This window comes from Maniola jurtina, chromosome 21 (genome assembly GCF_905333055.1).
Source record: "Maniola jurtina chromosome 21, ilManJurt1.1, whole genome shotgun sequence".
Classification (NCBI taxonomy): Eukaryota; Metazoa; Arthropoda; class Insecta; order Lepidoptera; family Nymphalidae; genus Maniola; species Maniola jurtina.
The window spans coordinates 6702148-6716415 of NC_060049.1; the positions used below are offsets into that span (position 1 = coordinate 6702148).

The 14268-nt window shown below is 36.8% G+C and overlaps 1 protein-coding gene across 2 annotated transcripts in view; it reads right to left on the bottom strand.

Annotated features, from left to right (window-relative positions):
- Positions 1-3691: 3691 nt before the first annotated feature.
- LOC123876467 overlaps positions 3692-14268 on the bottom strand; it is a 49424-nt gene continuing 38847 nt past the window's right edge. For both annotated transcript variants that reach the window (XM_045922742.1, XM_045922741.1), the window contains exons 4-7: positions 8810-8974; positions 7922-8013; positions 7576-7726; positions 3692-6080 (exon numbers count right to left, since the gene is read on the bottom strand). In XM_045922742.1, coding sequence (XP_045778698.1) covers positions 5791-6080; positions 7576-7726; positions 7922-8013; positions 8810-8974 — 698 coding nt within the window. In that variant the 3' untranslated portion in view covers positions 3692-5790. The remainder of the gene's footprint in view (positions 6081-7575; positions 7727-7921; positions 8014-8809; positions 8975-14268) is intronic.

Genomic DNA, 14268 nt, shown 5'->3' on the forward strand with positions numbered 1-14268 from the left:
AAGCTAACTTTATACCTAATTTCATCAAAATCTGTTCAACTGTTGGGCCGTGAAAAGCTAGCAGCCGGACAAGACACACTTTCGCATTTATTAATAATAATATGGATTTCTATGATTATAGCCCCAGTGTGGTGTCCTGTGTGAAATCTGTGGAGTTGCCGTCGCGCGTTTGGTTCCATTTTTTATTACATTCAATATATACATGTCTAGATTGTGCGCCATAGAACTTTTATTTGATTTTTCAATAAGTTTTTCATATCACAACCGCTTAACCTGATCTATAGGGTGTACGTTGATTTTGTTCTGATTAAAAATAGTAGTCTGATCTATAGATCTCAACCTTATGTCCGAAGTATACCTACAGAGTGTAGTGGGAATTCAGCTTTATTTACTTATAACATACGGTTGAAATTTATAGTGAAAACCAAACAAAAGTAAAGCTTAAGTTGCTATCAGAAACCACGCTGCGGTTTAGCTTCACTCCACTCTAGAGGTGTGCATCGCACCATAGAGAGAACGCTGACCTGTAGAGTGGAAGCAGCCTTTTTTGAGGACAATTGAATTTCAGCTTTATTTACTTTAACGTACGGTTGAAAATGGTTGAAAACATAGCTATTAAACATTACAATTGATTCGTTTTTAACTTTGATTGCAACAGCATAGCACAACTAACTCCTTATACATTTATACACCACTAGTGTATATTCGGATTTAGGATGTATATGAATCTATAAAACAAACTTAATCGACTTGTCTAAAAGTAGTGCGACTTTTAAACAAGTCAATAATTAAGTAATTTTTTTTTATATCAACATAACAAATGAATCCAAAAACTCTATCATTTTTAATGACAGATTATCTAGACATGTACATAAAACCTAGGTATCCTAGTTATTGTAAATACATCATTTTTACCACATAGACTTTTTATTACACAGGCAAAGAATTTTGTCTCAAAATCATAAACATATATTCATCCAAAAAACATTGCTTCCAAAGCAATTAGACCAACGATAGAACATAACAATAATAAAAATCTGATTTAAATTCAAACTTACTTAACTATAATAATAAGTGGTATAGTAATATGTATATTTAAGGTCACAAAATTAAATAAGGACCAGATTTTGGACGGATGGACCATGTTAACTTCTAAAATTAAAAGTAAACTTAAATAAGTAATTATAGGCAATAATCAAACTTGTCAGTCTCAATTTTTTTATATGGTTCTTTAAAAAGACTAAATAGATAAAAAATATTGTCATTATTTGATAAAGATATACATTGTAATTTGTTATTGTATCAGATTTGCGGGTTGTTCAATTTTTTTCTACATAATCATTTTCGAAAAACTTTAATATATATTTAGAAACAAAATTGATTTTTCGAACTATCGATCATAATCGATAAAATTGTTTTTTTTAATCCATCTACAACAGAATCTGTAATAGATGTTCGGTGATGAGTAATGATCAACTTCGTATTAATGTGATTCAGAAGTGCACCTTCTGTACATAATATACTGTGTCTCTGTTTCTATAAATTGAGTGACTGACAAGTTTCTTTACACCAGGATCAATCCGACTGCCAAAGGTCTAAAGTTCTGCGTTCCACGTTTACAATCAAGGTAATTATTTATTCAGAGCCTCGATAGCTCAACGGTTGAGGAGCGGACTGAATTCCGAAAGGTCGGCGGTTCAAACCCCACCCATTACACCATTGTCGTACCCACTCCTGGCACAAGCTTTACGCTTAATTGTAGGGGAAAGGGTTAGTCATGGTAAGCATGGCTAATATACTTTAAAAAAAAAAAACTAAGGCTGAGATCTATAGAGCGCACTTTGACTTTGCTCAGACTTAAGACACTTTTAAAACGAGACAGCGTTATAACGACTGGCATAAATCTGTCTCGTTTTAACTGAAACTTAAGTCTATGCAATGTTAAAGTGCGCGCTATAGGTTTCAACCTAAGTGTATGTAGACTTTAGAACCATCCATGCATAGTTATTTTTTATTTATTACAATGAATGCACAACTCTGGACTTCTGGAAGTAGGATCGACGGCGCCAAAAATAATGCTTTGCCAAATAAATACACTAATGAGATTAGGCAAAGGACAAGGCACGTTTTGGAGGCCAAGGCACAAATTTTTATCAAAAACGCTAGAATTTAGGGCAAGCAACACTGATGCTGAATATCTGTGGATATGGGCGAAGGTTTGTGTGTATGTATGTGTTTGTTACTCTCTCACGCCGAAATTACTGGACGGATTTGGCTGAAATTTAGAATGGAGGTGGATTATACCATGGATAAACACAAATGTTACTTTTTACGCCGGAAAATCAAAGGGTTCCCACGGGATTTTTAAAAACCTAAATCCACGCGAACGAAATCGTGGGCATCAGCTAGTTATTTACAAGGCCCAGGCAATGTGGTTAATGTAAGTGTGCGTTGGCTAATATGAATAATATTCTTTGTTGTTGTCATCTCTTCTCTATAATAACAACAGTAAGAGATGGAAATTATCGATTTACTGAATGGTTATTTGGTTTCAACACGGATATTGATAACCATCGAAAGGTTTTTTAATTAATTAGGAATTCATTTTTCACGGTTCATTGGAAGTTATGGGCAGCAGCGTTTGTGCGCTAGCCAATCGGACTAGTTTTTTTTCAGATACAAGTTAGCCCTTGACTGTAATCTCACCTGGTGGTAAGTGATGATGCAGTCGAAGATAGAAGCAAGCTAACCTGGAGTGGGTATAGTAGTTTTTATTAAATGCATACCCCTTTGGTTTCCACACAGCATCGTACCAGAACGGTAAAGCGCTTGGCGGTAGGGCGGTAACTAGCCACGGCCGAAGCCTCCCACCAGACCAGACCAGAAATTTCGAAATTCCAAACCCCTGCCGGGAATTGATTTGCAGAGGATCGTTATGAAAAGGACACAAAAAATTATTTTGTTTAACAAAATATACTCAAACCGGTTGATACAAGTTCATTTTGGACCTCCTTTCTAATATTAATCACATTGCCCGGGATTCATGAACTATAACGGATTAATAAACTGATTAATAACCACTTTGCCTAAATTAATACGAACGCCAAAAATCACTATACGTATCTAAACATAGCAGTATGCAAGTATTGCCTGTCTTGTGCCACATTAGCTTGCCCTAAAGTCTAGTTTTAAGAGGGGTCTCTAGGTCACTCGCTCCATACAAACGTAGTTCGTCTCTCATTGGTATACTAACCAAACATACTCAGTGGAATTTTGTATAAACGTTCCGGGAACTAATATCTATACCTGTGGTTTTTCAGATTTCCGTTAAAATATTCGGTTTCAAAGTTACGCGGTCTTAAAAATTCACATACAAATCTTTGAACCCCTGTAATTTTAAAACTACATATTTTTAGAAAAATCTAAAACACCACAGGGCACAGATATTAGTTTCTAGAATATGGCTGCAAAATTTAATGGACTTTGGTTGCTTCATATACAAATGAAATTGGGGCTACGATTGTATGGAGTATGTGACGGAGAGAGCCCTGTTAAAAAATAAATATATTACACAAAGTATTGTTCCCTTCGAAAAAACAATGATTTTAGAAACTTAATTTATGTGACGGGTCGTAGAACGAGCCTGGTGGGGTTTTCTTATAATATCAAAGTGTATTTACACATATCTAATGTATATTCTATATCTATTTAATGTCAGTTTCAACCTAACTTTTGACAAAAGTAGACAGGGTTTAGTCAATTCCTTAATCTAAGGTTTAGACCACACATACTTTTTTTTAAACTAACTACCTATATTGCAACATATTCTTATGTAAATGAACGAGATTTTAATGTAGCATGATTACATAAAACATAGAATATTTGGCTATTTTCAAGAATTTATAACTAAGTAACCATAGACTTTATATGTATTATTGTTTTTTTTTTTAATTTTCACGACAAAAACAAGAGAAAGATTAAATCATGTTAAACATAACAAACAGTTTCCTTTCCCTTCCAAATTAGCATAAAGCTCATACCAAGGCTGTTATCTATAGACTAAAGTATTAAATGGAGTGTATTTTGACTCTGCTCAAACTTAAAACAAGACATATTTATGTAGAGACATAACTCTGTCTTTTTTGAACTAGGCTGAGATCTAGAGAGCACTTTGAGTAAGCTCAGACTTAAGACAGAGTTAAAACGAGACAAATATATGCAGAGATATTAATCTGTCTCGTTTTAACTCTGCCTTAAGTTTAAGCAAAGTCTACAGATTACTGCCTATAGTTATTGCGACGTTACTTTAACTGGGTGGGATTTGGAACCCCCTTAACTATTCAGACACCAGAAAAGTTGATCTTTTTAAAAATAACCAAATACTCCAGTGAAATTGTAGAAATATTTTTTTTCCTTTATACACTTTGTGCCTGATTTTTTATACAATGTGTACAACTACACAAAAAATATTCAGAACTATGTTCAAACAAAATATACATAAACTTAAATCTACTAAATAAAAAAATATTAAAGTTTATAATCTATTATCTAGTCAATTTTTCACTACTTATAATGGAATAACATAAAATAAATTTTACGCTTAGTACTAAATCAGCATGTGTTTTTTACAATATTGTATATTATTGTTGTAAAAATATTGTAATTTTAAGAAGCTTATTTGTAAATTATTGTTAATTTTATCTAATGACTATTTTATTGTTTAGTTTATATTGCCCTTTACTAATAAATGTTTTTATTTCATGCTGCTTAGATAGCTTATATGTAAAAACATTTTTTGTCAAACAATTATAATGTAAAATCCATGTATAGGCATAGTGTAATTTTATATGTATTAGTAAGGGTCAGTTCATTAAGTTTAGTTCCTATTTCGGAAATCCTTAACATTTTCACAATTGTAAAAGTAGATTGTGTTAAAGTAAATAAAATGGGTTAAAAGTTTAGATATTTAAATATATATTATCTTAAGTAAGCAAATGAGTATATAATAAAAATTTATTTGTGTCTAAAACTTGTGCTAGTTTTTTATTAATTACTTGATACAAAAAATGGTTTATTTTATCCTTTTCTTTAAAATAAATATTTTATAATGTCATCATTCTCGTCACCTAGCTAAAAGGCTGGGGTCCAGCCTAGAAAATGTTTTTAAACATTTTGTAAAAGATTTCTTTTCCAAAGGAAGATTTTTTTAGATGAAAAATAAATTAAGTAGCAAAAAAGTACATTTTTTTTTTAAAGTTAGTCAAATCATAGGCCTCTAGGGGTCATCATAGATTTACAATCGTTATAGCAGTTTTGAAAATGCATCAATTTCTTGAAAATTGCTTTCGAAGGTACTTAAAGTTCCTAAAATCCCATATTTATTGAAGGGGAAATTATAATGGCATTCCACGAAAAATCAGACTTCTGTACATCTGAATTTAAAATATCCAAAACACCCACTTTCCCTTCCTTTTATCTGGTTTCTCTGGTTGGCACCAGAGTGATTCGCTTACTCAATGATAACCACCAGGCTCATTTTCAATCCATTGAAGGTTTTCTAAGAAAAATATTTTATTATCACTCAGAAAAGCTGCAATGTATAACCAATCAAGTCAAATGAGCTTGGTGGCTATCATTCAGTTTTAGACACTGAAGTAGTGGTATTTTGGCTGTTATAAGAGAACCCAATATCCAAATCACCACTTTGGCTCTGGACTAAAGGGTTTGTTTACATTTATGTACATTATGGGGTATAATTTATTATAAAATATGTAACAGACTTAGTGAAAATCAGACTTCGGTACTATGCGTTTGTATCCGTACCTTTTTCTGGCTACCGTTTCTGCCTAAAGGAGGCGAGTGGCCCGAGTAACCAGGGTTCTGTATCCCCATTCCACCAGGCTCACCTTCCTTCGGTCTGGGCTTCTTCAGTGAGGATCGGAGTGGAGACCTGGTTATTGTGCTGGCATCAGATAATCCAGAGAGTCCAGTTAGGGTTGTGGCTGTTGTGTTCATGGATGCTACGCTTCCGTGGCCATTTGTGCTGTAAGGCTTGCCTGATGCGTCCGTCATCGATATGCCTGAAATCATTGAATTAAATATATGGAAGGGCTATTCTGAACAACAAGCTGTGAAGCCGTGCCTCCAAGCGATAAAACGTGCTGGTACGATGCTGTGTAGAAACCAAAGGGTTATAGGTTTAATAAAAGCTGCCGTACGCTTTCCAGGTTAGCTAGATTCCATCTTAGACTGCACCATCACTTACCACCAGGAGAGATTGCAGTCAAGAAGTAACTTGTATCTGAGTGAATAGTGTTCTATGAAACTGTCAAAATTAATATGGCACTGAACATCAAGGTTAAGCAAAAACAAGCTACAGCCCACAAAAATTTTGTTTAGAATGTCTTTTCTAGTGCATACTACTTAGAAGTCATTGCATCAAATGGAAAGATCAGACATTATAATAAATGGACAGTAAGAAGAAATATTTGAACTCGTAAGGTCTTGGTCTTGTAATTAAGTGAAAAACATAAAACATTCACACACCCTAAAACACACACACACGCACGCTTGCACACGCGCACGCACACACACACCCCCACGCGCGGGCACACACACACAAACACACAGCATGAGCAATGTATATTAGTATAAAAATAAAAAATAAAACTAGATATTTTCACTACCTGTAAAGCTAACTTTTTGTAAGGAATTACTTTTGTTTGTACATTTGGGACATTCTTGTAAAAGGAGGGTGATGATCACTGCATAATTATTCATAATTCATTTATTGCAACAAAATACACGTGAAATGGTGTTACAATATTAATTAAGGACAAAGTCATCGATAATCACTATAAGAAGAATAGTAAATTCAAAACAAAACAAACTACCTACTAACTAGGATTATAAAATGACAAAAAATTTAATAAAACATGTCAAGTAGGAATTAAAAACCAATGGTTATTACCGTTAACATTATTATGTAACTACAAAAAATTATAAAAATATGAATAAAAAAGCATCAAAATTCAAAAGTAAAAAAAAGTATGTCAACATCCAATCTCATGCAATAGATCATTCTTCTGCAGGATCATCCTTCCCACTTGTTACTGTAAATCATAAGTTCAAATAAAGTACCCAATTCATAAGTTACTAGCCGATGCCCGCGACTTCACCCGCGTGGATTTAGGTTTTTCGAAATCCCGTGGGAACTCTTTGATTTTCCGGGATTAAAAGTAGCCTATGTACTAATCCAGAATTTTATCTATCTCAATTCCAAATTTCAGCCAAATCCGTCCAGTAGTTTTTGCGTGAAGGAGTAACAAACATACACACAAACTTTCGCCTTTATAATATTAGTGTGATGTGATAGTGTGAAGTGTGGTAGTGTGATAATGTAAAATGAAAGTGAGAAAAATGAAGATTATTAGCTTATCTAGTTTCTTCACACTATAATATGGACAACTAGCTTCTATATCTACTTCTTCCATCTTTGGTTTTGCGATCAATGAACCAGAGAAAACCATGGGGTTTTCTATGGTTTCTTATTTATGTGTATGGTTGGTTATTTACCTCTGCCTTCTTTGAATCCAGGGTTGTTGATAGTGGTGCCATTTTCCGGTCCGCCCAAGGGGTTGGTGGGGTCACCCCCCACCCGGCGTGCGAACAGAGTGTCATACAGTGACATTATGAACAACGCCGAATTTATCACTATGCATACTATCTGGAAAAACATACGGAATTGTATTAGTTTTTAGGGTTCTCGATCAAGCCAAGGTGGCTCAAACAAAAAAAAACTAAATTAAAATTGGTTCATTCGTTTAGGAGCTACGATGCCACAGACATACACAGATACACACGTCAAACTGATAACACCCCTCTTTTTGGGTCGAGGGTTAAAAATAAATCAGTAATGTACCTGTACATAAAAAGCTTCTCCTCTAACAAGGTAGAATCCCTTGTCATCGCCTTGCACAGCAAATAATCCGGCCGCGGCGATTGACAGCAACGCTGAAAAAATATGATACATCTAATAAGAATATGCTGTTAGCCCTTGACTGCAATCTCACCTGTTGGTAAGTGATGATGCAGTCTAAGATGGAAGAAGGCTAACCTGGAAGGGGTATGGCAGTCTCTATTAAACCCATACTCTTTTGGTACCGACATCGTACCGCAACGCTTAATCGCTTGGCGGAACATCTTTTGCCTGGAGAGTGGTAACTAGCCATGGCCGAAGCCTTCAGCCAGTCCAGAGAAAATTTAGAAATTAAATAAATCCATATTTCCCTTGCCGGGACCTCCCATTAGTATACCACTAATAAGAGACAGCGCTTGCCGTGCGCCAGGGAGGTCATCGCCCTCTTCTAGACACTGACAGTTGGTCTCGTCCAGAAATTTCAAGTCGCTGTGGAGGGAGGAACTAGGGAATTCGCAGAAGAACAAAAGAGTACGACGATAAAACACGCAAAGAGAGCTTACATCTCTGCGGTGCTCAAGGCTTTAAGTATTGGCAAGGACCTTTAATTTTTTTTTTTTATAAAGAATGTTAACCATTTTAATCATGACTAACATTCCCCTTTCTCCTCCAACTAAGCGTAAAGCTTGTGCTAGGAGTGGGTACGACAATAGTGCAACGGCTGGGGTTTGAACCGCCGACCTTTCGGAATTCAGTCCACTCCTATAACCGTTGAGCTATTGAGGCTTCAAAATGGGCGGGGATTATAATGAATCGAGGACGGTCAAAGAGATACAGCGAATCCAAGGTCCTGCACAGCTCCAAAAAAGAAAGAACCCTACTGGTACTCACTTGCCAGCAGCGCCAAGGCGAGTTTCGTCATGACGAGGTGCGTGTACTTGAGGCCGACGCGCTCCTTCGAGGAGATCATGGCCAGCTGCATCACCGACAGTATGCAGAACACGCCGAGCACGGACACGCCGATCACCGCAACCACGCCCGCCATGTACACTGCCGCTGGAAACGGAAAGGGTTGATATTGAGTTAACGTAGCTTAATAATCATAAATTAATACTATCTATGTAGGGTATTCAGTCCACGGACTGTGTTTTTTACAAAGCCAATAGAATGGCAAATGTTTAAAAATAGTAGTTAGGTAGGTAGAAAATTCGGTCTTAATCAATATGATAGATTTTACAATCTAATTAATTAGATACTATGCCTACTGTATGCCTATAATAGTGGTGTGGAGGCCATAGACTTGATAGGGCACGCTCTTGGGAAGGCTTATGTCCAGCAGTGGACGCAAACAGGCCGATTGATTGATATGCCTATCTATACATATAATAAAATTGTAGAAAAGTGGTGTCTGTACAATAGAAATATATAAAAAAAAAGTAGCAGGGGTTGTTATTATATCGATACCGAACCCTAAATTGTAATCAATTTTTTTTTTGTCTGTTTGTCTGTGTGTTTGTGCACGCTAATATCAGAAACGGCTTATTCGATTTAGATACGGTTTTCACTAATATATTGTAGTAAGCTTCACTTAACATTTAGTGTTTATTTCATGTCAATCGGTTCATAAATAAAAAAGTTATGTCAATTTAAAGAATCACGGCGAACATTTTTAACGTACAGAGTACGTACCTACTACACGCCTCGCGCCTGAGCGTCCGTGGCTATATAAAGCGCGTTGAGAGCTATTCCACGCGAACGAAGTCGCGGGCACAGCTAGTTCGTAAATCAAACTCAATGAAGTTTGATGGTATTCAAGGTACCTATCCTTTTTTAGGGTTCTGTACCTCAAAAGGGCAAACGAAAACCTTATAGGATCACTTCGTAGTCTGTCTGTCTGTCGTGTTTGTTAAGAAAACCTATAGGGTACTTCCCGTTGACCTAGAATCATGAAAGGCAGGAAAGTTGATCTTATAGCACAAGTAAAGGAAAAAATCCGAAAACCGTGAATTTATGGTTAGCACACAAAAAAAAAGTGTTTTATTACTAAAGCGCCGTCCATATGATATTTCCTAAATCACATAGAGATAGCGCTGTTGTCATTATTTTGCAGTATTGCATATAAAATTTTTAAAATATTTTATATGATAGTACGGAACCCTTCGTATGCGAGTCCGACTCGCACTTGATCGGTTTTTATATCGAGTTAAGGGGCATGAGACCGGCTTGCCCGCGAAATTCAAATTTAATTTGGTTTTTCACAATTTAATTAATTTCTTAAACTGGACCTTTTCAAGTAAAGATTTTTATATAAACCTGTGAGGATGCCATAAGCCTACGTTGTCGTATTGGTTTACAAATTGCGAAAAACCAAATTAAATTTGAATTTCGCGGGCAGGCCGGTCGCTTCGCCCTTAAGCTCCGGAGAGGGACTTCGTCTGTGTTGGTGTTAGCTGGCTAAAAATATTAGAATAAAAAAAAGGTGTCTAACCTATTTTTTTCTATAACAAGTATGTTTTAAAGTCAAACATCGATTATTCGACCGTATATTATCTACACGGTCAGGTGGAACTGAAGCATTCCGCCATATGCGATTTTTTATCAAGAAATTCGAAGTTTCCTGCTTCGCCTCAATTTGCCTCATTACTCTGTCTAAATGCTAATAAATAGGATGACCTAGCTACAGATCCCGCTAACTTCCCTCTCAAGTGCAAATTGAAATGAAATGACACGAAGACAAATTCCTGAAAGGTCGGCAACGCATTAGCAGTTCCTCTGGTGCTGCAAATGTTCATGGGCGGCGGTAATCACTTAACATCAGGTGATCCGCCTGCTCGTTTGCTCGCTGTTTTTCAAACAAAAAGCTCGCAAACATTTATGACTATACAAAGTCAATCGAAAAGGGAGTTCTTACCCTAAAAAGATGACCAATTTACGTTACATTTTAATAATGTAACAAACCATACATATTGTAAAAATCATCGGGTCGTCGGAGCAAATTTATCGTCTAGTAATTTCGTTTTGTACAAAACAATTGATTACTTTTTTTTTAATTTAAGGATCGTTGGTCCAATTAAAACTTACTTATAAGGGGACTGTAGAGATCTCCTCCTTTAAGATCCTCTTTCCAAAAGACCTTGTATATATAACAGTAGATACGTACCTAGACATAGATTATTTGATCCATTTACACATTATAACATTATGAATTTGTACACCTACTAACAGGGTGTGACACTGACCAGACTAGATGGACAACTGACGGGCCATGAACAACCTGACTCATACGAATCCACTTTCCTATTACTCACTTAGCCACAACTTTGATAATTATGCGACTATAACACATACTAACACATAATCGTGTCCTCAGGAGTTCGACTATTGCATACATAATAATTAGTTTATACAAATGTACAGTGATTGTAAGACAAATAGTCAAGCCTGAAGTTGCAATACGGCGGTCTGCGCAGGTACAGCCAAGAACACAAGCTTCGCTGAGATCTGTTCAGCGTAATCACATGCCCCGTAGGTACTTTTCGACCAATGTCCTACTGTCATGTCCTTTCAACCGGATCGACGAATCTCCACAGAACACGGTTTTGTGCTGCTTCTGTCCTTAGATTGTCTGTCCCATTTAGTGAAGGGTATATCTATGTCATAGTTCAAGCTCTTATGACATGTCATAGATTCAATTACATGTCACAAGTGCTTGAACTTGAAAGCAACATGGTTGTAGGTTATCCCTTTAGTGAACACAGAGACAACAGATGGATGTGGCAGAAAGGTGTGGTAGAGGATGCAATACAAGGAACTGCACGAAAGCGTACCCGTGGAGTACTAGCTTTTAATTCGAAAAAGCCGAGGTCAGAGGTTCGATCCCAGACACGCATCTCTAACTTTTCGAAGTTATGTACGTTTTAAGCAATTTAATATCACTTGTTTTAACGGTGAAGGAAAACATCGTGAGGAAACCTGCATGCCTGAGAGTTCTCCATGTTCTCACAAGGTGTTTGAAGTCTGCCAATCCGCATTGGGCCGGCGGCGTGGCAGACTATGGCCTAAACCCTTCTCATTCTGAGAGGAGACCCGTACTCAGTAGTGGGGCGGAAATGGGTTGATCATGATGAAGGTGCATCATACAGTTCCTTGTATTACAAATCGTACACGTGTAGACGCGCCTCCATTATAACACTCTGGCATGCAGTTTCTGTATTTCGCATTTCTATGCTTAATGGCGTCAGGTACCTACTGAGTGTCCAAAACTGATAGATCTTTTACATAAATTCGAACCTGGCAATCAAATTCACGCGCTGTAACTTGTTTTACTAATTAGTATAATGTTTAATTTGCATATTGCGTATATTTAGGTCGGTTCTCTGGGATGTTAGCTGGTTCGCTAACGTTTGCGTTCATTTGTTTAATTCTCGTTAAGTAATGATGTATAATTAGACACGCAATTAGCTATTTATGCTTAGTATATATTTTATGTACCTATTCTATGTTTGTCTACCGACTGGGAGTGTTCTACATTCTCCACCCAAAACTAGAAATGGTCCTGAATAAGTTTGTTTGTATATAGTCTTCAGGATTCTAAACTGCATTATCTTCTTCTTCGACTTAGCGTTTTCCCACTTAGGTAGGGTCCGCTTTCCTACATTTCGCTGCCCTGTTTACCCGGTCTTGAGAATCTGATTTCTTCAGCCTATTGGCTCTCAAGTCAGCGTTCACGACGTTCAGCCAGCGCTTTCTTGGGCGCCTTCGGGCTTTTTTTAAAGAATATTAGCCATGTTAATCATGACTAATATTCCCCTTTCCCCTCCAATTAAGCGTATTGCTTGTGCTAAGTACGACAATAATGCAATGGGTGGGGTTTGAACCTCTGACCTTTCAGATTTCAGTCCGCTTCTTTAACCGTGGAGCTATGGAGACTTCAGATATAAGTAACTCCAAGGACGGCGGTTCTAGACATTGTCATTGTGAATATCATTTATCTACAAACAGTAGAATATAGATAGGTTTTCTCTGATTGCAAAGAATCACGATAGGTTCTTTTAAAAAAACCCGGCCAAGGGCGAGTCAAACCAAGGGTTCCGTACTCGGGTATTTTTCTTACGTTATGCACGATAAATCTAAAACTATTATGCATTAAAATATATAAAAATCTGTTTTAGAATGTACAGGTAAAGCCCTTTCATATGATACCCCACTTGGCATAGTTATCTACTTTGAAAATTGAAAATACTCGTTCTATATTTGTTCATGACCATATTTTTTTTGTGATGTAACCACAAATTCATGGTTTTCGGATTTTTCCTTTACTTATGATTTAAGACCTACCTATACCCACATGTCAACGGGAAGTACCCTATAGGTCTTCTTGACAGACTCGACAGACGGAAAGACAGACAGTCTTTCTTTTAGATTACGGAACCCTAAAAATCATTGTGATTGTGACCAATTTTGTTTAATTCAAGGGAAAATAATTTTTCTTATCCACTATTATTGCATAACTCCAACTTGAAGCTAAGATCGTCGAAACAATTACTTTATTGTAGGTAGTTGGATGCAGTTTTTCAATGCCAATTGCCAACCCATTGTTATTTATTTGATGTGATGAGTCGGTTTTTTCTTGGTGCCATTATAAACAAGGTAAAGTCGCTACGCATAATTTAATATAAAAATTGTTAGTCATACCTTTGACTGTGTACCTAACCTTGTGTCCTAGATATCTAACCGAATTCTGAAAAGTGATGACAAAATCTTGCAATAGTAAGTGCGTGCTGAATTTTAACTTGCAACTTAAAAGAGAAACGGTCTTCTAAGCCCAGTATATACTTATTCTCAGTATACTGGGATAGTATTGTACGGGAGCTGTGGCTGCGTGCTCGACCGTAGCAATAGGGAAATTTCCCAACCGAGCGGTGTTGTGCTCGGTAGCGCCAGCTGGGCCGACGGTTATGTGTTGAAACTTCTATATATAGTCCAATTTGGTAAACGCTCTGTCAATGCGATTGAAAGTTGCGTGTTTCTCCTTGAGTTTTTCAATTAAGCTACCTGTGCTGCCATCTAGGCCGTAGGTCGTGTATCGAGCGTTGTTGATTGATTGAGTATAGAAGCGACATCTTCTTGCGAATGTGGCAACCGCTACAGTATTCTCAGATACAGATAACTCAGTGTTGAACGATGAATGATAGTCAATTAACATTCAGATACAAGTTAGCCCTTGACGTGATGATGCAGTCTCAGATGGAAGCAGTCCAACTTGGAAGGTATATGGCAGTTTTCATTAAACCCATACTCCTTTGGTTTCTACATGTCGCTAAATCGCTTGGCGGTACGGCTTTGCCTGT